Source organism: Tiliqua scincoides, chromosome 3, assembly GCF_035046505.1.
Source record: "Tiliqua scincoides isolate rTilSci1 chromosome 3, rTilSci1.hap2, whole genome shotgun sequence".
NCBI classification, from domain to species: domain Eukaryota; kingdom Metazoa; phylum Chordata; class Lepidosauria; order Squamata; family Scincidae; genus Tiliqua; species Tiliqua scincoides.
Window position 1 is genome coordinate 182,012,736 of NC_089823.1, and position 24,452 is coordinate 182,037,187.

Genomic DNA, 24,452 nt, shown 5'->3' on the forward strand with positions numbered 1-24,452 from the left:
GTTTTGTAAACTAACTGCTCCAAGACAAATTTGAATGTTGGCTGAAAACCTTTAAAAAATGGCAAAAATAAACTCAATAATAAATGGTCTGTCTCTGACTAAGACAGACACCTATCACAATATGCTACACGCAAACCCACAAGAGAAGAGTTATCCTGGTAGATCAAGTTGACAGTAACTAGCAAATTCTGTGGAATTAATAATTTACCTTAATCAATAATCTCATGGAGACTGGTTTCATAGATGGGTTCGACAAACACATTTGACAGCTTTTCTGTTATGCACCCAGGTATATATAAACATGGTCTTGCCAGTTACACAGTGGTGGGAAAACCCAACTCTTGTTGAATGGATTGCCAAAAACACACAATTAAATGGTTATGAGATCTAAGCCCCTGCAGCACTGGTGCTGTGACTAATATGCCAGCCTGTTGTTGTGTTCGACTCTTCGTGACCCCATGAACCACAGCACGCCAGGCCCCCCTGTCGACTGCTAACTTCCGGAGTGTGTCCAAATTCATGTTCATTGCCTTGGTGACACTATCTAACCATCTCATCCTCTGCCGTCCCCTTCTCCTTTTGCCTTCAATTTTTCCCAGCATCAGGGTCTTTTCTAAAGAGTCCTCCCTTCTCATGAGATGACCAAAGTATCTGAGCTTCAGCTTTTCTCCTTCCAATAAATAGTCAGGGTTGATTTCCTGTAGGATTTGATCTTCTTGCAGTCCAGGGAACTCTCAAAAGTCTTCTCCAACATCATAATTCAAAGCATCTATTCTTCAGCGCTCAGCCCTTCTTATGGTCCAGCTCTCATAGACATACATTACTACTGGGAAAACCACAGCTTTGACTATATGGATCTTTGTCGACAAGGTGATGTCTTGGCTTTTCACACCGGCCTACAGTGTCACAAAAGTGCCATAAAGCACTCTGCAATAGATCCTAGAGTAAGGAGTGGGACAACTTGCTGCACCGTACCTGCGCTGGATCCAAATAGAGCACCCAAAGAAGTAGGTAAGCTCCTGTCGGGCAGTGCAGTGGTGGGGTGGCAGTCCCTCCATGACCTAGAATGGGGAAAGCCCAGGCACCCCCAGCTCTCCCCAGCAGTCTCCTCTCCCTGAGTCCTTCAATCGGGGGGGGGGGGCTCTGCCATGGATGCGACAGATGGTTTTAGATGACTGTGGTGTCTAACAGTGATTGTCTGGAATCTTGAGGGGGAGGGGGTCATCCATTCTCTACTATGTCAGTTCTCCATGCAGACTGCTCCAAACCTCCTTCATCATGACAGATTGGCTCAACCTAATCTAAATGTTTTGATCAATTACATATGTGGAAAATTAGATACTGGCACAAAAAGGCAGCTGTTTTCAAGCACTGTTTAAATGACCTCTGTTGCACAGCATGGGGGCAAATGAATCAGACTCTTCCAATGGAAATTGCTTTACCTTCAGGTCTCTGGATAATATGGAAAGAGAAACTCAAAGCCTGCTTTAAATGACAGAATTAAGCTCGATGTAACTTGCAAATTGATTAATCTCCCCAACAGCCGGAGTCCGATCTGAATCCCCCCCCCCCCGTACAGTATATTTGCTGCACAAAAACATTTCACTAAAACAAACATTACAGTTTCTAGAATATAGCTAAAATGAGACCCTCTGGATCAATTCTGCCACAAAACTGGAGCAAAAAGCCAAATCCACAATAACATGTTTTTAATCAAAATTTGAAAAAAAAATCCACCACAAGTATTTGAATAGAAGTTTACATTTTGGTATTTATTTTTTATGCTGTTGCTTCTAGATAAAACCACTTGAACTGGCTATCAAAAATCTAGCTATTTTTTATTTTATATAACCTGAATGTTTTGAAGAAGAAATTTGAATGAGATGTAGATACAAAACTGAAACATAAAGGATATATTTTTTAGCACTGTGTTGTCAAGCCAGCTAATGAAGATAACCATATCGACCCTCATGCTGCTTAGCTGCATCTGGTAGGATGCAAGGGTACACATCTGAATGCACTCTGCCACTCTGTGGATCAACAGTTCTGCAAAGGAACTTTGTGGTTCTAATTACATGAGCATGCAAACATGCACTCTGGAGACTTGCATCCAGAAACATCTCCTGTTTAAAACATCCGCGTAGGCCAGAGCTTTCCAAAGCAAGCCCAAAGCCTGGATCCTAAAACCAATACGTATTGGTACCGTGAAGTTGCTGTACCTTCCCAGCTTATTTCAACTCCACACATCAACTATATTATAACTGACAAAACTGAATGTACAGGTCATTCAAAGGCTCAAAAAACAATGGCAGTCAGCAAAAACAAAGGTATAATAATAAAATGTTAAAGTTGGAAGGGATCTTGGAGATCACCCAGTCCAATCTTTTGCTTGGTGCAGGAAAATGCTACAAAATCCCTGACAGGTGGCTGTTCAGCCTCTACTTGAAAGTCTCCAATGAAGATTAGAATTGTAGTTTATGCGGCCTGCATGCATTGAACAGTAAGTGCAAATATATCGGTTACACATTGTAATCAACCATTAGAGGCAAACTGCAGCTCCAACTTAAGTTGGGTTCACCAAACTTGTTCAACATATAAAAACACCATGTGTTTGAATGAAAAGAACAGTTTTTAGCTCTATGTTTTTCATATGCAGAAGTCATCTAGTCACATACATATTAGCATATAAATGGGTGGTGACGACATTTATTACAATATTTCAAAAATACATGGAAACTAATTCCCTTCATAATTTTAGTGAAAAGAACTCTTGGGATATAAGTGTCTAAGAAGGAGTTAGACGGTGGACAAACTTTTAAAGTTCAGTTCACACTAGTTCCATTACATACTGTTAATATAGCATGTATGTTTCCACTAATGGTATTGCATCAGCCACACCATTCCTTGTTGATTTTTTACTCCAGTCTTCTCTTTCTCTCCCTTAATGCAAAGTTAAAGTTATTTTTGCATGAAAGAGAAAAATGCATTATTAATTAAATATAGAGAAGGAATAACTGAGTATGGGTTAAAGCAAAAAATATTCAAACACAAACATGTGTATAGCAACATGCATTGCTTTTATAGGAGAACACTGACAATGGAGTAAAACATTTCTTTACCCAGCTTGTAATTAATCTGTGGAACTCCTTGCTTATGGCATCTGGCCTAGATACCTTTAAAAGGGGATTGGACAGATTATGGATGAAAAGTCCATTGCAGGTTACGAGCCATGAGAAGTAGGCTATCTCTGAATTCCAGATGCAAGGGAATGGCAACAGGATACAGGTATCTTGTTGCTTGCGTGCTCTGTGAGGAATCTGATGGGCCACTGGAAGGAAGCTGGGCTAGATAGGCCTTCGGCCTGATCCAGCAGGGCTTATGTTCTTATGATCAGTTTTTTTTTAGTGATCGCACTTGGTAAATCAAGTACTACATGAGGACAGAGACATTACCTAAAGGCTACAGCTTTTATGCATGCAGAACACCATGTGTCATAGCCAGAAAAGCGTGGCAATTTTCTTTCTCTTCTTACTATTAAGCTCTGAAATTCTGAAAGCTCTCAAAACTATTAAACTCTGATAGTAAACCTGATGTTAATTATCTCCATCCAGTTGTGAATGCTAAGAGTTAGGCTGTGGCTAGAGCTGGGCCCAGGAACAGTTGGTAAATTTGAAAGGCTGAGGTATCCAAATTATTATTGTCTGAATTGTTGATATTCCCAAAGGAAAACAAAATCAAACATATCTACTTTTTAAGTCAACAAGCTAGTGACCTTCATAAATCCCTTCCTCTGACAAAGATCATAGTCCATTAATGCAGAGAAAAAAGAAGCGGCTCTAATAACCTATGTCACCCTTTCCAGAGGTCAGGAGGCCCTCACAAATGTAGACCTGATACCTGATAAGCAGAAAATACAGGGCACTGCAAGAGGTACAGATATGAGAAAAGCCAACAGCTACCAGCTAAAGTGAGGCAAAACTACACAGTGATTCTTCTACCCTGTTAATGCCCCTTTCCCTTTATTGCAGAGGGTAATGACCCTGCTGCTAACAACTAGTTCTCCGGCACAAAAAGCAGTTAAGTCAGTGCCCCAAGTGTGCTGTTGCTGGCTTGGGCACATCATTGTGCTGTTTAGAGAGGATGCCAAACAGATAGTTATAGCTCTTTATCTCTAATGGCTGCCAAACTTGAGCATACACCAGCTCACTCCATCTTCTTTGATAAGCAAAATGATGATGCCTTAATGAGCTTAATTGTACATTCCTTGTGCTCCTGCTTTGTTGCCAACCAGATCCTTCAGTATAGAGCAGTTTATTCCTCTCTCCTTTCTTCCTTCCAATCTTTAAATGCAGGAGCACAATTATTCTCGTGTATCCCCTCCCCACACACACCTCCTTTCTGTATTACTGTAAATGGGCATCTTTGAAAAGAGAGTGGTAGGCAGCTTTTGGTACAGTGGTTACCAAGGATCCCTTCATCAAAGGAGCCTTTGTGAGCATGCTCTGGAATGAAGCCAATCAGATCATCTTGCTGTCTGTCTGAGGAAAACTCGCTCCTGGTATGCAAGCCAAGTCAAGCTCTGCAGACAGGGTGACTGCACTCCTAGTTTAACCCGTCTTAGCTGAATGAAAGAGGAAAAAAAAAGGAAGAAAGAAAATGCTAACAGAAAATTACCTGTTTGGCTCCAGACTGAATTAACTTGTGAATATAGAAATATGTTTATTATTTCCCTTTAAAAGTGCCTGCATCTCAAATCTATTCATTAACGTTATCTGGTCAGCCTGCATGAAATATGAAAAAATGCACATGCAATAAGGCTCAACTGCCTGCAGACAGGCCATAATGCACTTTCTAATTGTATGACAGAAAGGATACAGTATTGCTAACAAATGACAGGGCAACACACCATTTTCTTTGGTTCAGCTAGACCTTATAGGGGTGGTGGGACTTGCTCTCAGCTCTACTCACTGGCCTATAACAAATCCCTGAATTCAAACAACATACTGATAGACAAGACTGTGGGTACTGAATACAGCCATGTACAACACATGCAGAATCTGGAAGAGGCTGCACAGTTTATCCGAGAGATACGCTGTTCAGAACTTTAAACAAGCACATTGCTTATCTGTGTGAGTTTGTAGTTGGAAGGTTTGTGAAGAGCAAAGCTTGGAGGATAAGAAATCAACAAGGACTTACAGGGAAGGCTTCCAGTAAACCAGGGTGAGACTTGTCTGTCTCGCATAGTGATCAGTTCTACCTTCAACTCACTTTTTTGGAGTGACTTTTCTTAAAACTTAAATATTACAGAATGGTGTACAGTGTAGACGTAGCATAATTTGTTCTCAGTCACTCATGGGGGTTGTTGCTTTGAAAATCGGTGATGAATCCTGAAGAGTTTGGTGACTTATTTTGATTACTCAGTATTGAATATTTCATCCCAAATAACACTGTTTCTAAAGCAAAGCTTTCTGCGGAACTTGGCCTTCATTGCTGTAGCATTTGGAATGACAGACTGTAGCATATTCTGGATGGGAATCACTTTTGCCAAACATGGTTTACAGCAGTGGTTCCCAAACTATGGGTTGGGACCAACTGGTGGGTTTTGACCCAATTTTTGGTGGGTCCCACAGCAGCTGAGCAAGAGCGTCCAATGAAAACATGGGTAATGGAAAAATCAGATAACTAATTGCCCCAAGCCCTGATGCTATTCAAAAATCAAATAGCTGCTAATTGCCCTTGCAAACTAAGCTCTTGCTGTTTGCAAGCATGCGTAAATTTAGGGAGACAAATGTTTGAGCATCTTTTTTGGGTTGCTGTTACTTGTAAGTAAGTAAGTGAGTAAGTGAGTAAGTAAGTAATGTCTTTCTAGATCTCCTTTTTAAAAATCTTATAAACCTAGGTGGTCCTGATAGAATATCATTTTAAAAAGTGAGTCCTGGTGCTAAAAAGTTTGGGACCCACTGCTCTATAGGATTCACTTTTTTTCTATCAAATGTGAGTTTAGAAAGTGAGATGGTACGCAGCTGAGTGCTTTTGTTCGGCAACTTGTTTTTGTCCTTTTTCAGAGCCAGCTGTAATCCCTTTTGCCAGGCCACCCTATCTCTGCAACTTTCTCAAATTTCTCTTAAATACTTTTACCCCTTTGTGGTTTCCTTTCACTCTCTGCATCCTCTTGACTTCTGCTTTTCTCTTTTTAGAAACACCTTGTAAGTGCCAGACAGGAATTTCCCAACACTTTGTCCTGTATTAGGCAAGTGATAATAGCAGGAAGAATAGGGAATTCTGTTGGGGAGACTCTTGAGACTATGGTAGAATTTAATTGAACATGTGGGTTTGGAATTGTTTACTATGTTCAATTTCTCTTCTTGTCCTCCTTCTCCTTTCAGACAACCAAGTAGTTGAGATTACAGTTTGAAATGAGTAATTATAAAAGATAGACATTTGTAATGAGATACATAACAAATTACCACCAGCTAGACAGACAACAGTAGTATTTATTGTATGGGACAACCATTTTGCTTCGGCCCAAAAATATTCAAGAAGACTGATTTCCCAATCTGAGTGGGCCTTGTCACCAATGGAATGACTGTAAAGCATGCTCTGGCAGCCAGTTGAATTTTGTGGTGCCTGAGCACCAGCAGGAAGGCCAGAGCCCTCCTGTCTGCATCAGTGGACTCAGAAGGATCCACTGAGGCAAGTAAGATGATGGGGGAGGTGGAGAGAACAGACTGGAGGCAGGGAAGGAGGCAGGAACAGGGCTCTTCTCTGGTCATTCTCATCACTCTTCTCTGAACTGTTCTAGTTTGGCTGCATCTTTCCTAAAGTGTGGTGCCCAGAATTGGACACAGTACTCCAGGTGAGGTCTGACCAACAGGGAGTAAAGTGGAACCACTACTTCTTGTGACTTGGAAGCTATGGCTCTACTAATGCAGCATAAAATCACACTAGCTGCCTTTGCAGCTACGTCATGTTGCTGACTCATATTCTGCTTGTGATCCACTGCAACAACAAGATCCCTGTCCTAGGTAGTACTGCCAAGCCAAGTATAGCCCATTCTATACTTGTGCCATTTTTTTTACCTAAATGCATATTTATGAGAGCTCCTCTTCCTCCTTCCACTGTGCTAAAAAGGAAAGGCTTGAACACTCAGGCGCTCCATCTGTGTATCATAAGGGACACTAGACCGAATTACATGTTTGTTTGTCATTCTGTAAATCATTTGTCAGGCTGGAATCTGGTAGTAGACTTTGGTGGTAGGCACTTGTGAATGTATGTCGCACCTCAATTCAGTGATAACTGGAATGATCTGAAGTTTCATAAAGAAAATGCAACCTAGCTTAATGTTCTTTAATTTTCTTTACCAGCTGATTCATACTGGCTGCCAAATTGTTTTCCAAAGATTGGCAACATTTAAATGGAAATATTTTATAATCCTAAATTATAGTCTGAGATGAATTGGCAGGCTATTCAAAGCTATAAACAGCAGATCAATTTTACAAACCCGTGATTCTTATTTTCCCGCTGGAAAACTTTAGTTGTAAGAAAGAGTAAGTTGTCTACATGTGTATAAGACATCAACTTTCATGTGAATGCACATGGGAATATTCTGTGCTAGTTTTCCCAGTCAAATGTTGGCATTTTAACCTTTAGTATCAAGAACTGCAGGACTCTGTCAGCAGTCTTTGAAGTTTAAATCCATGGATTCTATCTTATATTCAAACTTATATATAGTATTCCAACAATAATTATCTAGAACAGTGGTTCTCAAACTGTTGATCTGGGACCCACCAGTGGGTCGTGACCCAATTTTTGGTGGTTCACAAAACTGACAGGGCAGATTAAGCAATGTGTATCAAGGGTTAATCAAGTTGCTACTTGGAGGGAAAGCACTACTGTCCAATCACCATTACAGCCACACCCTTTGACATTTATAAATCAGGCAACAGCCTAGGGCCTCCAACCACTAAGAGATATAAGAAAGCATATACAGAAGCTGAGATGGTTCAAAAGCCTAACAGAACAAACAAGCCAAGCTATAGTTGGGCTCTTCTGACATTAGGGCTGATCTACCCAAGCTTTGAGTGCTTGGCTGGGGGAGGTGCCCCATACCCCATACTGCTCACCAGTTCCACTGGTGTGTGACCAACCTGGCTGCTTTGCCCTGCCACCACCCTGATCCTCTTCTCACTCACTCTTTTCTTAGAAAGGAAGGAGAATGAGCAAGAAGAGAATTGGGGTGGTGGTGAAACCTCCAATGCCACTGCCGGAAACAAGAAATTGCTGCAGCAGGTCAGAGGTGGCATTAGGGGGCAATCCTGGTTCAATTGCTCTCCTTCAAAATGCATAATAAGAACATGATTGCATACACCCTCCCTTACTGCTACCATAACCTTCTCCACCGCTTCTTCAAAATGGCTGAGTCGGAGGACGCTAGGAACAGAAGTTCCTGCTCAACTCAAGCCCTGCTCAACTTGTAGTTATTACCCAGTTGAGCATCTACATAACTTACCTAATAGTGAAATCAGAAGACTATTTAGTGTGCTGCACTGTGACACCATTGTAGGGAAAGTACTTCTTGTGTTTATGATCCAAAATGAAACAAAAAAGGGAAGAATTAAACAGGTTTACATGTAGCTGCTGTGGTTGGCACAGAGCGGGTGTGGAGTTATGGAAATCAGATATACTGTCTAGAAACACCATTTGGGGAAACAAAGCTGTGCTTTGTGTGTTCACCAGAATGTATTTTTTTTCCCCAAGGCCCTTATTCAGCAAAGTAACTGTAGCTGTATTTTGTTACTGTCCCACAGAAAGACGAACACAGGGACAGGCAAGCAGCCTTACATTAGACACACGTGTTCCAGATGTCAGCGTTTTATGCCTCTTTTACTCACAGGTACAGATACTAATCTCTTATTGCCTGATCATATATAACTTGAACTAAAACCATCAGGAGATTAGAAAAGTAGTAGAAACATACAATTTTAGGCAAAAATATAATGAGGTATGTTTTTCTTTAGTAGCCTATAAAAAGCACAATCTGATGTTCAGGTCTTTACAAAACAAAGAAGTTCTTTTTCTGCAGATTAGCTTATACTCACTACACTCCCATTACCATGTTATGTACAGTATTTACTTTTTACTAAGTTACGCAGGTCCAACCACCTGAACAAAATTAACTTGACAAAACATAATTTCTGCCTGCTGCTTGGAAATCCTAAGTTAACCATACCGTGCTCGTAGTTCCATCCCCTCATCCACCAGATTCTTTACATTACCACTTTGACAAATAACCTGCATACTTTCTTACAACCGCCAGCAGCTATAGGTTTAAACAGGACTGTTTCTGACTAGCCCTGAAAGCCAGGCACAAAACTTGTTCTTGGAAATGTATACTCTTCCACTTAGACTTCTAGTAGAATGATGTAACAGTGGCTAAATGCTGAAGGATATGTTGATTCAATTCCTTTGTCCACAGATACTCTTCTCTCTAACACTGAAGACCATGATCCATACTACCTGTAAGGGGCCTGCACTGGTATATGGACCCCTTCTCTTGCTGTGCAGTGTTGTGACTCTCCAAGGTTGCTGAACTCAACTTTGAGCTGCACACGGCTTTGAACTTTACAGTCACATGGCTACACAGCTTAGTAGGATCCCTGGCAATGACCTAGCTCTCACTGAGGGACTAAATGTGAATTTGGGCTGTACCATTTCAGGCTGCAGGGTGAGATTTACTCTGCCACACAGTAATTTCCTTCATCTAGAAAGCTAGATGTCAGGTGATGGGTTCTAGCCGAGCCTTTCTTCCTCATATGCTTGTTTTTTATGTAAAGGGTTTTCTAAAATTTAAAAAAACTAGGTTTAAATAAAAAACCTAGTTTAAATATGTGGATTTGGAAGAAGAAATACTCTCTCCACACAACTTTTGCTGATCCCTTAGGTATGCCCATCTTTATGAAACCTGATGCATGCAGGGACTTTTATTTACTTACAATTTCATCTTGTCAGTCCTTTGATGAATTTGTGTGATTCTTGTAACTTACAGCTATCAAAGTGTGTGTCTGTCTCTATAGGTAGCACACACACTTACTATGGGATCATGGGTGTGCTAACTATACACAAGCACACGCATGTACACACACCCCTTTCCTCCACTTTATGAAGGTTTGCTAGACATTTGTCTTTTCACTCCATGACCTGACGAACTCTTTTCTGTATTATTGTCAAAGGCTAAACCAGTGGTTTTCAAACTAGGGCATTGTGAAGCCCCAGCGTGAAGGCCCTGGCCTCTGCCCCCTTAAGGGGCGGGGGCAGCGAGGAGGTAAGCAGAAGGTAACGGCGCGACCCCCAGGATCACGTCACTAACGGGGCTGCAGGGACTGGGATGCATTCACCAGTCCCTGCAGCAGTCGTGCTGGGGTGTGGGGAGCCCTGCGCAAGCGTCTGCAGGGCTCTCCAGCCTGCAGAAAGTGAAGTGATCGCACTCCACTTTCAGTTTTGTGGTGGCGGAGCGTGACTGCTCCACTTTCACTTCTGACAAGCTGGGGAGCCCTGCAGATGCTTGCGCAGGGCTCCTCGCACACCAGAACGGCTGCTGCAGGGAATGGTGAGTGCATCCCAGTCCCTGCAGCCCCGTTAGCCGACCCCACAAGAACTTACAGCGGTGCAAACTCTCCATGAGAGTTTGAAAGTCACTGGGCTAAACTAAAAGGGTTTTAAATGTGTGAGCTGAATTTGTTTGCACACCATAAAATTATTTAAGCACATTCTGTTTGGGTATAATGTTCACTCCTCCTCCTTTTCTATTCTGCAAGGGGTAGGGATAACAATCAGTGAGCACAACCACCAATCTGGGGATACAGAGCAAGTTCACCAACCAGAGCAAGTTGCCACCGATGTGGCAACATACCTTTTTGGTTCTTTTCAGCTATATTAGGGACTATACTCAACAGAAATTAAGCTCTCAGAGAACAAGAGACTATTAAGCTAGCTATTTCCTATTAGGAAAAGAAAAGTAAATAAAGGGTTTTCCTCTCTCCTATAATATAGCTAGATAAACCCCCAAGATAGCATAATTAAATCTGACCTGATAATGCAGTTCAGGCTCTCAACATTTCCAATAGTAGGCAGGCATATCAGCTTGCACTTGTGAGTAGAAAACCTCCTTTCCTATCTTGCTTTCTGCCACTTCCTTTGTCCTGTCACTCATCTGGAATAAATGGGCTCGCAGGGCACTTCACCAGTTTAAGCAAACACACTTATTCTGAAGATAGTTATTCACACGTACATACAAACAGTAGATTTCAGTGTTTTGCTTATCACAAAGAAAGGACAAGCCATCCTACTGTACTAAGTGTTGTATTACAGGAGGATCTCTTGTCAGCTGCCTTCCTTCTGAGAGTAATAGCCTGCATTCAAATTGCATTCTTTACAGAAATGTTTTGTTCAGACAAATGTCCTTTGGAAAAGAAAATAATTCAAGACTGGATCTTCTCTGGAAAAGTTACCAATAGTAATTTTGGCTCCTTTGGGGGTTCATCCTTTTTCAAACCGATACCATGTCAAATGACCTTAAGAGCAAAGTTCTAGGTTGACACACTGACTTGCTCACTGTTCACAGCAAAAGCATACTGAATCAGCATAATTATTCCAAGAGAAGATGTAGAAAATAAATCCTCACTACTAGGAGTGAGGAAGATGGATGGAGAGACAGTTGCACTTGCAATTCACACCTTGACAATACTTGCAATATGAAAAACTTCCCACCTTTGGGACAGTGTTTGTTCTCTAGAAGCTAAGAAATGCAAGGAAGTGGGTTTTGCAAAGCTCGTGAGGAACATTAGGACACCCTGAAAAAAATGAATACAAATGTACCATTTGCCGTACAATATGGGCCTCTAGTTAACTACATGTTTCATGTGACTATAGGCAGAAGGCAATCCTGAATACTAGGATCCTCAGAAAAAATGGGGCACACACACACACCTAAGGGGCCTACACTAGGATAGTTTTTTCCCCCTAGTGCTCAAGAATTGTGAAATATGAACATACGTTTCAAAGTTCAGTTGCACATATCTGACGAGTTATCTATGGTGCTGGTATGGTATAGGGGGCAGGGTACTGAACCTGAGTTGGGATACCTAGGTTTGAATCCTAGCTTAGTCAGGAAATTCACTAGATGGCCCTGAGTCCTGGGTTCATTCTCAGCCCAATCACAGGGTTGGAGGAAAATTCACATGAAGACCACTCTAAGCAACTTGGAGGCTTCCTTATTTTACCAAGACATATCTTGGTTTCCACTGAAAAGACATGTGCAAGACTTGTTACAAATAAATACTGAGAATTTGCCAGATAGTCCTTTGTCAAATTTAAAATGCCTGGCACCTCAGAGAGCATAAAGTTGGATTTGGTTCCCATCACAGCCAACACAGCTTTAAGAAAGGCAAGGTGGGATTTTGTGAGAGCCCAACCTTCTAACAAATCTTTGGGCTTGAATAATTTCCTTTCATCAGGCAGCCACCTTCTAATCACTATGCAAATACATGCCACATTCTCCTGCAACCCTGTATGTGTTTATTTGATGAACCAAAAAGGATGAACATGGCTCCTTAGAGAGAAAGAACTGTTTTGTCTGAAACTGACATCAGATTATACTGGACCCGGAACCATGCTTTCTTTTTAAAAAATCTAGATTAAATATGTGGATCTGGAAGAAGAAATATTCTCTCCATACAACATTTGCTGATCCCTGAGGTATGCCCATCTTTATGAAACCTGATGCATGCAGGGACTTTATTTACTTACAATTTTAAGATTTTCTTTTAAAAATGTTTACGCTTACACTGCTTGTTTGTACAGCACTTCTGGAATTTACAACCTGATTTCTGTGGTTCTTTCCTTACACACTTTTTTATAAAATGCAGAAGATCTCAACGGGGAATTAAAATACCGAAACTCTGGTTAGAGAAAGCTTTTTCTCTCTCTTGTCTGCAGTGTGAATCACAAGGCCAAATTGATTAAGCAGAATGTAAAGACTCCTTGTTTACCCAGCAAGACACCTCTCTTTTCCCAAATAAGCCAATGCCAACCATTACACACTGTCATACACTTTGAAACCTGATAAAGAAAAGGATTGTAAGAAGCCCAAATCTAACTACCTGGGGCTATTAGAAGCTGTTCATATTTCCATACAAATGCCTATGAATACTTTATGTGGAGAAGCTTTAATGTCTTTTTTCATACCACTTTGGTATCCTCAAGCTGAATAAGAAACAACAACATGTACTTGGCAATGTGTTTGTGTGCAGTAATAGGAAAGAAAAGTGCTCTTAGCTTTTCCTCAAAGGACTGAAAGAAACTCTGGGAGGATGAATTTATCAAATGGTTGGATTTAGGTGTAGAATATTTTACAAGTTTTGATCTTCTGGCAGATTGGAAATTTCTAAACTGAAAGTCCAATCAAACTTTCCTATCTCCTATCCGGCCATTTGGATTTTAACACATGCCACATTTAAATCAAACTTGTTTCAGGAGAACAAGCAAATAATTTGTAAGCATGCATTTAAGAGGTCAAAAGGCAAGACAAAAGTGCATGCTGCTTGTCAGTTTATTTGGAGGAAATTGTGTAATCACCTTTAACATAGCTGTTAGCCTTTACCTTGAAGGTCAAGCTTACAGTTCCTATATTTTACCTCACTTGACTATTAATCACTCAGGAGAACATTCAGCATTTTCTCCCTTTAAAATTAAATTGTTCACAGTAGACTTACTGTATTTGAACGGCCTGAAAATTCTCAGCTCAATTAATCATGTATTTATGCCATCATTTGTCCTGATACTTCTTGATAAAAATCAGACAGCCATTAGAAAAAACTGGGGTCCCATATTTTGTTCTAATATTTTTATTGCACTATTTTAAATGATTTTTTAACAATTATTGCACCTTGTATTTCATTCCTATTTTTGCATTTTACTGCTTTTTCTTTCTATTGTGCACTGCCCTTAAACACTCCATTTATTTGGAGGGACAGGTCCGATCCTATCCAATTTTCCAGCACTGGAGCAGCCTCAATGCAGAAGCATGGTAAGGGAACAAATGTTCCCATACCTTAAGAAGCCTCTGTGACTGCTGCCCCACCACAAGATGCAGAGCATGCCCCACTGGCACAGCTGCACCAGCACTGGAAAACTGGATAGGATTGGACCCCAAGCCATTTTAAAAAATTCAATCATTTTAAAATACAAGGAATACAAAATCCAGGGAGTCCTTTATATTTAGCAATGACTGAGATTAGAACAGAAAGCTATAAGTATGGGACATTAACTATCTCTAGCCCTTCACAGTATTAGAAAGAATACACAAGCTGTGTGACTTGTGAAGATGAGTTTCGCAAAGTGCATTACTCAGGGTCACTTTGCTGATAATAAGCAGACAAAATGGTGAATCCAGTTCACTTCTAGTGGACTTATGGGACTGCACACCCTTCACTGCTGCCAAGAAACAAATAGCTCCAATGAAACATTGTGAGGAAAAGGTGGGGTAAAAAGGTATTAAATAAAAAAAACTTTGAGAGGTCATGCAAACATGACTTTTGTACAGAGTATAAGGCATTTTCCTAGGTTCAGTACTGTCAAACACAAATTGGCAGCAGATCTCCAAAGTTTCAGGCATACAATTTTCCCTGCCTAGCTGGAGATTTATCCCTGGGACCTCCTGTACGCAAAGCATATGCAATTCCACTGCACTATTGCCACTCCCTAAGATGTAAGCTCTCCCCAAACTGCAAGAAACTATTCATCAACTATCCATCAACTTAGATATAAAGTTTGGAAATATTAATTACTGACCAAACACCAGATTTGCAAGGATAAATCTAAGCTTTATAGAGCAGCCAGAAGGCAGCAAAAAATCACCTCTATTATGTTATTTATCATAATTTTGAAGTTATACTTGAGTTCTTCCTGCATCACATACTCAAACAGTCAAAGAGCTTCAACTTCGCCACTGACACACTGCCTGTTTGTGAATAACATTCAGAGTTGTCCTGAGTAAGGTTCCCATTTGTTCAGAAACTTAACTGAGGGGAAGGCCTTGTCAATGTGGTGCTTTGGAATTTCTCCATAGAGAAATTCACTTGTACAGGTTCCTACTTGTTTTTAGATATCAGGAGGTGAATACTCTTCATTTCAGCTTGGTTCTATTAGTATGGTTGAAATATTTTCATGTTTATTGAAACTGCCTTCTTTATTTCAAATCTTTATTTGAAAGATGATGAATTTAATTTTATACAAGCAAAACAACAGATCTCTAATGCAATATGTGGCTACTATCTTCCCTCTTACACTAGATCCCAGTTCTATTTACCAATAGAGGTTTTGGTATTGAAAACTTATGGTCAGTGGGTGGCACTCAGGGTAATGTTTTCATGAACAGATACGGCCTCTGAAAATGGAAGGAGTATTTCACTTGTGCATAGGAACCTTCTGCTTGCACAAGGACCACTTGCACAAGTAGAATGCTTCTTCTGTGCATGGAACAAGCTGCATTCATGGGACCTTACTTTGGATGCCATCCAATGTTCCCAAGTTGTACAGCATTCTGTCTAGAAGCTCCTGAGCACTGACCATTTTGTTAAGGATACATCCATCCTTTCACACTGGCTCTTAGGGAGAATAGCACACAAACTGCACACAACCGCAACTATCAGCTACTTAATCTAGCTTCTTTTGAAGCTATTTTGGTGAAATGATCAATCTCCTCAAATGTAAGCTAGGTATAATTTCTACCCAACCTCAGTATACTAAACTGGTGCTAGTCCTTTTGATACTAAGTTTTGCCTGAGGCTCTGCAAGTGCTCATTGAAGTCTAGTTTGTGGCAAAGGAATTCACGAGCTCCTGAAAAGGTATAGCTGTCTGGTCCCTTTGGGCTTTCTTGCTTGGCCTTAAACTGCGCCTATTTAGCCTTTAGAAGTGAAATCCTGCAGGGTTATAAGATTTGTTTGCTGGAAGTTCATTATGGAAACTCTTCAATTCCAGCACACTCGCCTCTTCTGCTTTGGTTGCCTCAATGCCTTTCACTTCTCACTTTTAAAAAGGGCTTGGAAATGGCAACAAAAGAGATAATCCTCCTTTGTGGGTATTCCCACAGTTAGCAACACACACATCTGGATGGATTTTCAATAGGCCAGTGTTATTCAAACAATCTGTAATCACACAGACTGTGTAGTGAACCAGCAGACCAGAGCATATAGCTTTTCATTATTATGTAGCCTACAGTACACATAATATACAAATAAACTCAAAACCTGCAACAGCAACAATGGCACATTCTATTTGGCTTCATTCACTGAGAACCCTCTAAAGAAGTCTTTATCGATAGATACCACACATCAACCTCTTATTTTGATTATAAATGGAAAAGTAATGTAGGAAAATCTTGCTGCATCTGTTCAATATTCTGAAAAGAGTCAAGTGGTACTGTATTTTAGTTGTTTTTTAAAAAAATCTAGACTATAAAAGAAAAAACAGAGCCCAGTTCTTTGCTAAGAGGGTGAATGGTGTCACATGACTTGTAACAGTAGCTGATTTTATGAGATATGTAACAATGTGTACCAGCACACCCCAAGGCAGGATCAAGCCCTTAAAATTTTATATTGTGATTTGTGCTAAAAGATCTATTTCAGTCCGAACAAAATGACTCATACTCTCCATTCCCCCCACTGCTTTAACCCCCCAAACTCCTCCTCCCTTGTGACCCATATTAACTTTTTATTAAAATACCCTGGATGCATTTTTTTAGCTCAATATTTATGGATCTGATCTTGCAACCCTTATACACAAGAGCACTCTGCACTGCATGAAAGACAAACTTCCTATATGAGGTGTTGTATTGTTTTGCACAGGGTTTTGCCAAAGCAAAAATTTAAAAAAGGGAAAAAGGTGATTAAATTTATTGTTATCTTCTGGTTGAAAATCTCCCTCTATCAACCCTTGCTATTAACATATACATAAAATCTTTTCTTTTGGGTGCATTGAAGGGTAAGTTCAAATATGGACAAAACTATACTAATCAATGGTCAAAAACTACAGCCAGAGCTTCCATACTACCTCATCTCATCTCAGACAAGGGATGCCTTAAAGAGATCATAGAACAGCATCTATTGCTACCCTCTGGAACCTCCCTGCCAAGAATGACTCACATCACTCAAGTAGTTGAAAAAAATGCCCATGAAGTCCCCCAAGCACAATACCTTCCAAAGTCTTCTCAAAAGGTCTTATAGGACCAATAGGATACAAATGACCGTATGGTTCTCTAGCTGAGGACTTTCAACCAAAACCACAAGTGTAGCTTCAGTGCCAGATATGGATCTGGCTACCAGCCTGGCTAGTGTCCAAAAATCCAAAAGTGTACCTCATGCTGTAGTAGAGCAACTACTCATTCAGTAATTTTCTTCCAAAAGTTAGATAAAAGAGAACTATTAGCTGATTGGAGAATTTACCAAGATTCGTTTTTTCAGCAGATGTCACATGATGTCAGATGTCACATGGCCCTCCAAGCACTCTGTTCTCTTTTGGGGATATACTGAGTCCCTTCAGGGAGAAAGGCAGGGTAAAAATAAAGTTATTATTATTATTTAACATTGTTTCTTTCTGTTGGCTTTCATAAGTGAGAGCAGACAGAAATCCAGACATGTGAGGTTGCTTGCATGTTCCCAATAAACACACTTTGCCACATTTTGCCTGGATGAAATTGAACTTCAGCTAGATTTTTAGCTGAATTGAATGAACCAAACAGTCAGGAAAAAATAAGCCTTTGACACCTCAAACTCTAAATAGCCTTTAGATATTACCATATTGCTACAAAACTAGGCCAGTCTTTGCCTGGTCAGCATGAGGATGCTTCACTCTTTCTGGTCAAATGGAACTGGTGTGGAAGAGAAGAGGCAGGAGTCATGCCCACTGGAGGGGAGCCCTTCTCCTGTAACTGTCATTTCAGCTATTTCCTGTTGGAGTTGATGCAACTCCGTCTGCTGTCCAGAGGGGACAGGATGCTGTCCAGAAGGGGTCAAGCTATGGCCCAGTGACTCTACTCTTTTTTACCTGTTCTCTCTGTGATCCTTGTGGGGGTGTGGCCCTAACCCGTTATCCTTCTCCTCTGAGCACTTCCTCTCTTGTCCTCTGACCACTGACTTGTTAAGATGGCACACGGTAGGGCTCTGATGCCCACGCCATCTTGAGCACATGGCATGCAGGGCGAGGCAGCTCTAGGGCCTTGTTTTCTAAGTAATAGCTGAAACTCTGATCCTAATCAGATGCTGTAAATATACACTCAATGGAGCTGTAAGTAAATAACTTCTTTTTTGCAACTTTAACAAGCCATTGCCTCTTTGTCTTTTTTCATTGAATAGCAGTCAGCCGGGTGAGGGAGGTTCCCTGGGGCGATACCCAAAAGGGGGGGTTCGATGCTTAAGCTACTCTGCTTCCCCCCCCAAAGGGGAAACTACTTTTAATTTCCTCCAACATTTCCTTCAGGAGATTGTTTATCCTGGGGATGCTGTTTCAACAGCCAACCACAGTTGCTGAATATCTGAGCTGATATGGGAACTGTTGCAGTCTCATCTCTACAGCCCTTCCTGCTTATTGGAAGTATAGATAAAAAAAGGCAGGAAAAAGGGATTCATTTTAGATATGTGGCCCAGTAGAGAAGAGGCTTCATAGTCCTTATCATCAAGCATTTGCTGTCAGCCATTCTGCAGGAGGTGCAATTGAGGGATGAAGGATAATGCCAAACGACATCCTATGATATAATGAGAACCTTAATTTGTCAAGTAGGCAAATTAATATTACTTATTTTAGTTACTTGTAAGCCAGCTTGAAGACCTGTATGGATTGAAAGGTGAGATTCAAATGTTTCAAATACAGGTGGGACTTCAGTATCCATTGATTTGGTATCCACTTGACTCACCACTAATACCACAGTCCATCTTTAAATGCCTTGTAACAAGGGAAAAAGCACCAAAATCCAATTTCCTACCTTTATGCTTTTAAATAATTATAATTTCATTCCATTAGATTCCATTATTCATCCCATTTAGAGGCTGAATGTGGAATAGTGTCTATACCAATGTACTCTGGGGCAACAATAGAGGAGTAAGAAACCTGGAAGTTGGTCTTTAAAGATATTTTTCCACTGATTTTGTATCCACTTTTTTTTTTTAATCCACGAAGGGTTCTGGAACAGAACCCCAATAGATAAAGAGGCATGACATGTATATAAAAATATAAATCTCATTATGGGATTGGGCTATACATTCTGCTTGACATGCTTGGCACCACATTTAAATCAAGCCTGGCATTATGCTTAGATGAGATCTGTACATAATCTTAAAGACATGATGAACAAGTAGAGTAGAAGGAAAGTCATCACATAGCAGAAGATGATAATTCAGTCTTTAAATGGAGACAACCTGACCTGCTTAGCAATTTGCCATGAGAAAAGCTCTGCTCAATAGCACCTAATAAAACAACGGAATCACACAAGTCTTCTTTGCAGCCGCTATCTTTGGGGGATAGATTTTTTGAAATGTTATATACCACAAAAAGTTGGCCTTAACCCAAGTGAGTGCCACCTGCTCTCTAGTTCTCTACTATTTGCTTCACTGCTTCTAGCTCTCCCACAGACCAGCAAAGGAATTGCGGTAGTCAGCCTGCTATTCCACGCAGAAAGCACACAAACTATTGACTGCAACAAGTTAGTTGTGAAGACAGCTTAATATATTAGCAAAATATTCATTTCAGGTTCTTGCACTCTTGCCAAATCCTAATTAATTGCAGATTTTCAATTACTTTTTAGTTAAGAAAACAGTTTTATTTCATTGTCACTTAAATTGTACTCAAATTATTTTTATCAGAATGAGAAACAATGTCTTGAGCTCAAAGCAAATTGTGTTTCAACATAATATAGCATCTGTGTTGTAATTCAGCGATAAAAGTGTGCAGGATTTGGCCAAAGCTCATTCAATAGAAGAGCACAAGCTCCAAATAACCCCAGAACAATTTGTCAAATGATGATTTTTCTTTTTTGATTACAACATATAAAATTCTAACAATGACTTATATCATCTCAGAACACAAAATTTGTACAATGTACCAATGAATCAAGTAATTTATTTTGGGCCTCTCAAAATAAAATAGACCAGTGGTTCTCATACATTTAGCACCAGGACCCACTTTTTAGAACGACAATCTGTCAGGACCCACCAGAAGTGATGTCATGACTGGAAGTGACATCATCAAGGAGAACAATTTTTAACAATCCTAGGCTGCAATGGTACCCACACTTACCCAGGAGTAACTATCGCCAATCTTGACCGCTCTCTTGGGTTGGACTGACCAGAATAAAATTGCCTACATACTTAGTGGGGCAAGTGAAAAGCTTGCTGGGGTGGTAGCTAAATATATAAATAAGATACCGTATTTTTCGCTCCATAAGACGCACCTGACCATAAGACGCACCTAGTTTTTAGAGGAGGAAAACAGGAAAAAAAATATTCTGAACCAAATAGTGTAATAAAATATTTAATAAACTATAACAGAATAACATTTGAACCATGTAAAGTGAACAGCAGTCAACAGTGGCATTAAGAACCATTATCACTGTCATTAACAAATGGAGAGACTTAAAGGTTTGAGTACTCTAGTTTTCTGGAAACCCCAAGAACTCATCATCGCTAGAGTCAGAATTTATGAAGCTCACAAAAGCAGGTGCACACAAATAGGGGATCACATTATCTTTCTGCTACAATGATGTTCTGCCAAATCCCAAACCACTGGGCCTCGTGCCTGCTTAAGGCTGATCAGTCCCCCTTGTGCAACTCACCAGTGCAGCAAGCAAAAGTGAGTCCAGTTCTAGGCCACAGATGCCAAGTAAATCAGTCCCATCAATCAGAGTTGCCAAATCAGAGTCCAGAGCCAATAAGCCAAATTACAGTCCAAGGTCAGGTTCCAGGTAGGTTAGTCAAATCCATCAGGGTATCAAAGTCCAGTCACAATCCACAGTCAGATTCCAAATTCAATAAACCCAGTCAGTCTCCTCTCCAACCTGCACTCCTTCAAAACCCACAAACCCTTTCTGCCTCAGGTACTCCTTACATCCCTGAGGGCCCTATTGCCTTCCAGTGGCTGCAGGTGTGCAGCACACTGCTGGATGCCCAGGCCTTACCCTTAAAGGGGCCACTGCTGACACCACATCTACCTCCTCGCCAGTTCTTCCGTGATTCCAATACAAATGAACAAGTGGAAAGTCCAACCACAACTTGAATTCTCAAGACACAACAAACCTCTGGATTTATGGTGATTTACCTGGGGCTTGTGCAATAAGCAAACACTGGCATTCTGACCAAGGAGACAGTTTTTTCTTTGTGATGGGGGGGGGGCTCACATTCAGATGCTGGATGAGGTGAGTGAAAGCACCCCTCCCCTGCTGTGTGAGGGCAGAGCATCTGTGTGTGTAAGAGAAGGGGGCAGCTTGTGTGTGTGAGAGAGAGGGGGGAAAGTGTTTGTGTTGCAGAGAAGTTGTGATGCTCCAGGCTTGGGGGGGGGGAGAGGCTGTGATGCTCCAGGCTTGGGGGGGGAGAGAGAGGCTTTCCTGGGAGTAAACCCCCTGACTCTAATGGGACTTACTTCAGAGTAGGCATGCACAGGATTGGGCAGCGAGACTGCCACCCCACCCACGCTTTCCTGGGAGTGAGCCCCACTGATTCTGAGACTTACTTCTGAGTAGATACGTGGGCTTGGGCTCCCTCCAGCCAGCTCAGCCTCTGCAGGAGCCCCCCAGCCAGCTCAGCCTCTGACTGCCCGGGGAAGCCGAGCAGAGCAGAGCGAGCGGGCAGGGGGCGGGGCCAGGGCCGGGGCGGAGGGTTTTTTTTTTTTTTTGCAGTATTCGCTCCATAAGACGCACACACTTCCCCCCCCCCACTTTTTGGGGCGGAAAAAGTGCATCTTATGGAGCGAAAAATATGGTAATCAAAAATCGTATCTCTATGATGGTCACAAATGGTTGAGCCTATGTAGTAAGATCTGGTTGGTTAAGGCTGGAGGTGAACTGCCTGATTCATGCATCCCTCCATCCTATCTTTTGTTTTACACTGTTTGTATTTTAAATATGCCAATAAAGGTTTCTTGACTTGACTCAGGAGTAAGTCCCATTTGCTGTCATTGTTAAAAGAATATACATGGTAGCTTGTTAAAAGTACAGGTCTGTAACATTTCCCCAAATGCAGTCACAAACCATGGGAGTATCAAGGCTAATATATTAAAAATTAAATATTGAATTGAATGGGGACCCACCTGAAATTGGCTCATGACCCACCTGGTGGGTCCCGACCCACAGTTCGAGAAACACTGAAATAAACCAGGGGTGCCCAAACCCTGGCCCTGGGGCCACTTGCGACCCTCGGGGACTCCCAAACTGGCCCGTGGGGAGCCCCCAGTCTCCAATGAGACTCTGGCCCTCTGGAGTCTTGCTGGAGCCTGTGCTGGCCTCATGCAACTGCTCTCACCGTAACGGTCAACTGTTCAACCTCTTGCGTGAGCTGTGGGATGAAGGCTCCCTCCAATGCTTGCTGTTTCACGTCTGTGATGCAGCAATGGCAGCAAAGGAAAGGCTGACCTTGCTTTGTGCAAGGCCTTTTATAGGCCTTGAGTTATTGCAAGACCTTTATTTATTCATATAAGTTCCATCTCTAATATATTCATTTATGTAAATTTATTCAAATTTGAAATATAAATTAACTCTTTTTTCCCTGCCCCCAACATAGTGTCAGAGATGATGTGGCCCTCCTGCCAAAAAGTTTGGACACCCCTGAAATAGACTATCAAAGAACATGATCAGCTATATCAGTCATTGTTACTTACTTTGACTCATCTCAAAGAATAGATTCCTCTCTGTGCAGGTAGCTCCTACCATCCTTGTATGGGTGCAAATTTTACAGTATGACACAAATGTAACTTAGATGTATGGACAAATGTCAGTGAATGAACTGTCAATCACAGCCACAGCTAGTAGCATTTCCTTGGCTGCTATGACACGTTTTCAAACCAACACTGCTACTGCAATCCATAAATGATCCAGTACATTCATTTGCACAAACGAGTGCCTAGTTGAGAAAACTTTATGGTGTGTGAACCAGCTTTTATGTATGGAACTGTGCAGTCCACTTCTTAAAGTGACACTGAGTATGAAGTGATGGAAACAGAGAGCTATTATTCCATGGCCTGCTAAACAATAACTGTTCAGCAGTAACAGCTTTATACAATAATTTAATTTGTTATATCCCTTTGCAAAGAGATCTTCCTAAACATTGATTGCTTTGATTTTGGTTGCACACCTGTAACAAGCTGTACACATGGTTCCTTCAGCAGAATCATGGGTCTAATTGACAAAATTCCTAATTGAAGCACACATTAAATGTTAGTCCCATTCCAACTTCCTTGGGAACAGAAAATTGGATACAAATAAATTCAAAGATCAGACAACTTGATATATTGTTATAATGCTGAGTAGTGAAGAGCGTTTTCCTCCATTTCTGTAAGTGTTTTTATGTAAAGAAACTCAACAAGATTAAATACTTCTGTGCTTTCTACATGACATCATTGCAATTACCTATATATTGCAGATAAGAATACTTAGTACTTGGGTTCACTAGGCAAAATGTGGCAAATATTTATGTTGCTTCCTGCCCCAAAAGGAACAAATTAAGTACAATTACATGGTTTTTTGCATTTCCTTGGAACATAACCGGGTCAGCCCACTCATGTCAGTCTGAACCTGCACTTTTCACCACTTGTGCTGGCCTTCTGCCCACTTGACTGCTTTGCTTTGACCCCAGCTTGATTTTCACTTGCTCTCCATCCCACAAGGAAAGTGAGAAGAGACCTGTAGCGGGGGATAGGCCTTGATCTGGGGAGGGGGGATGCGTGGCCGGGGACATGGGGGAGGCGTGTCGGGGGAGGGGGAGAGGCGGGTCTGCGAAGCTGTGCTCCACAGGATCCAAGGCACTTAGGTAGGGCTGCTCGCCCTACACGAGTGCCTTTACTTTAGCAGCGACCGAACGGTCGCCACTAAAGTGAGTAGCCCCATTGCGGGGCTGTTTCCCTTACTTGGGGGAAGGGAACGATTGTCCCCTTTTCCCGAGGAGCAGGATCCCGCGCAGGATCCTGTGGGCGCTCTCCGTGGAGCCGCCGGGTCCTGGAGCTCTCCATGGAGCGCAGGATCCCACGGGAGCTCTCCGTGGAGCCACCGGGTCTTGGAGCTCTGGGCAGTTCCGGATTGCACTGCCCGTTATTAATCACCATAGATTAATTTACACGATGTCAAAAAGTTCTTTCCTATGAAGGCAGTTCACACATTTGGTTACATGGTATTATTGAATAATGAACATTGCATTTTTAG

At 41.4% G+C, this 24,452-nt stretch overlaps 1 protein-coding gene across 5 annotated transcripts in view; it reads right to left on the bottom strand.

Moving 5' to 3' along the window:
* The window catches only part of VTI1A (vesicle transport through interaction with t-SNAREs 1A), a 309,951-nt gene that overhangs the window by 33,052 nt on the left and 252,447 nt on the right, over positions 1-24,452 (bottom strand). Inside the window, exon 9 of one of the 5 annotated variants that reach the window (XM_066622224.1) lies at positions 17,500-17,590. The exons of the other annotated variants lie outside the window; for them this stretch is intronic. Within the exon in view, the coding sequence (XP_066478321.1) occupies positions 17,524-17,590 (67 nt within the window). The 3' untranslated portion in view covers positions 17,500-17,523. The remainder of the gene's footprint in view (positions 1-17,499; positions 17,591-24,452) is intronic. 5 annotated transcript variants of the gene reach the window in all.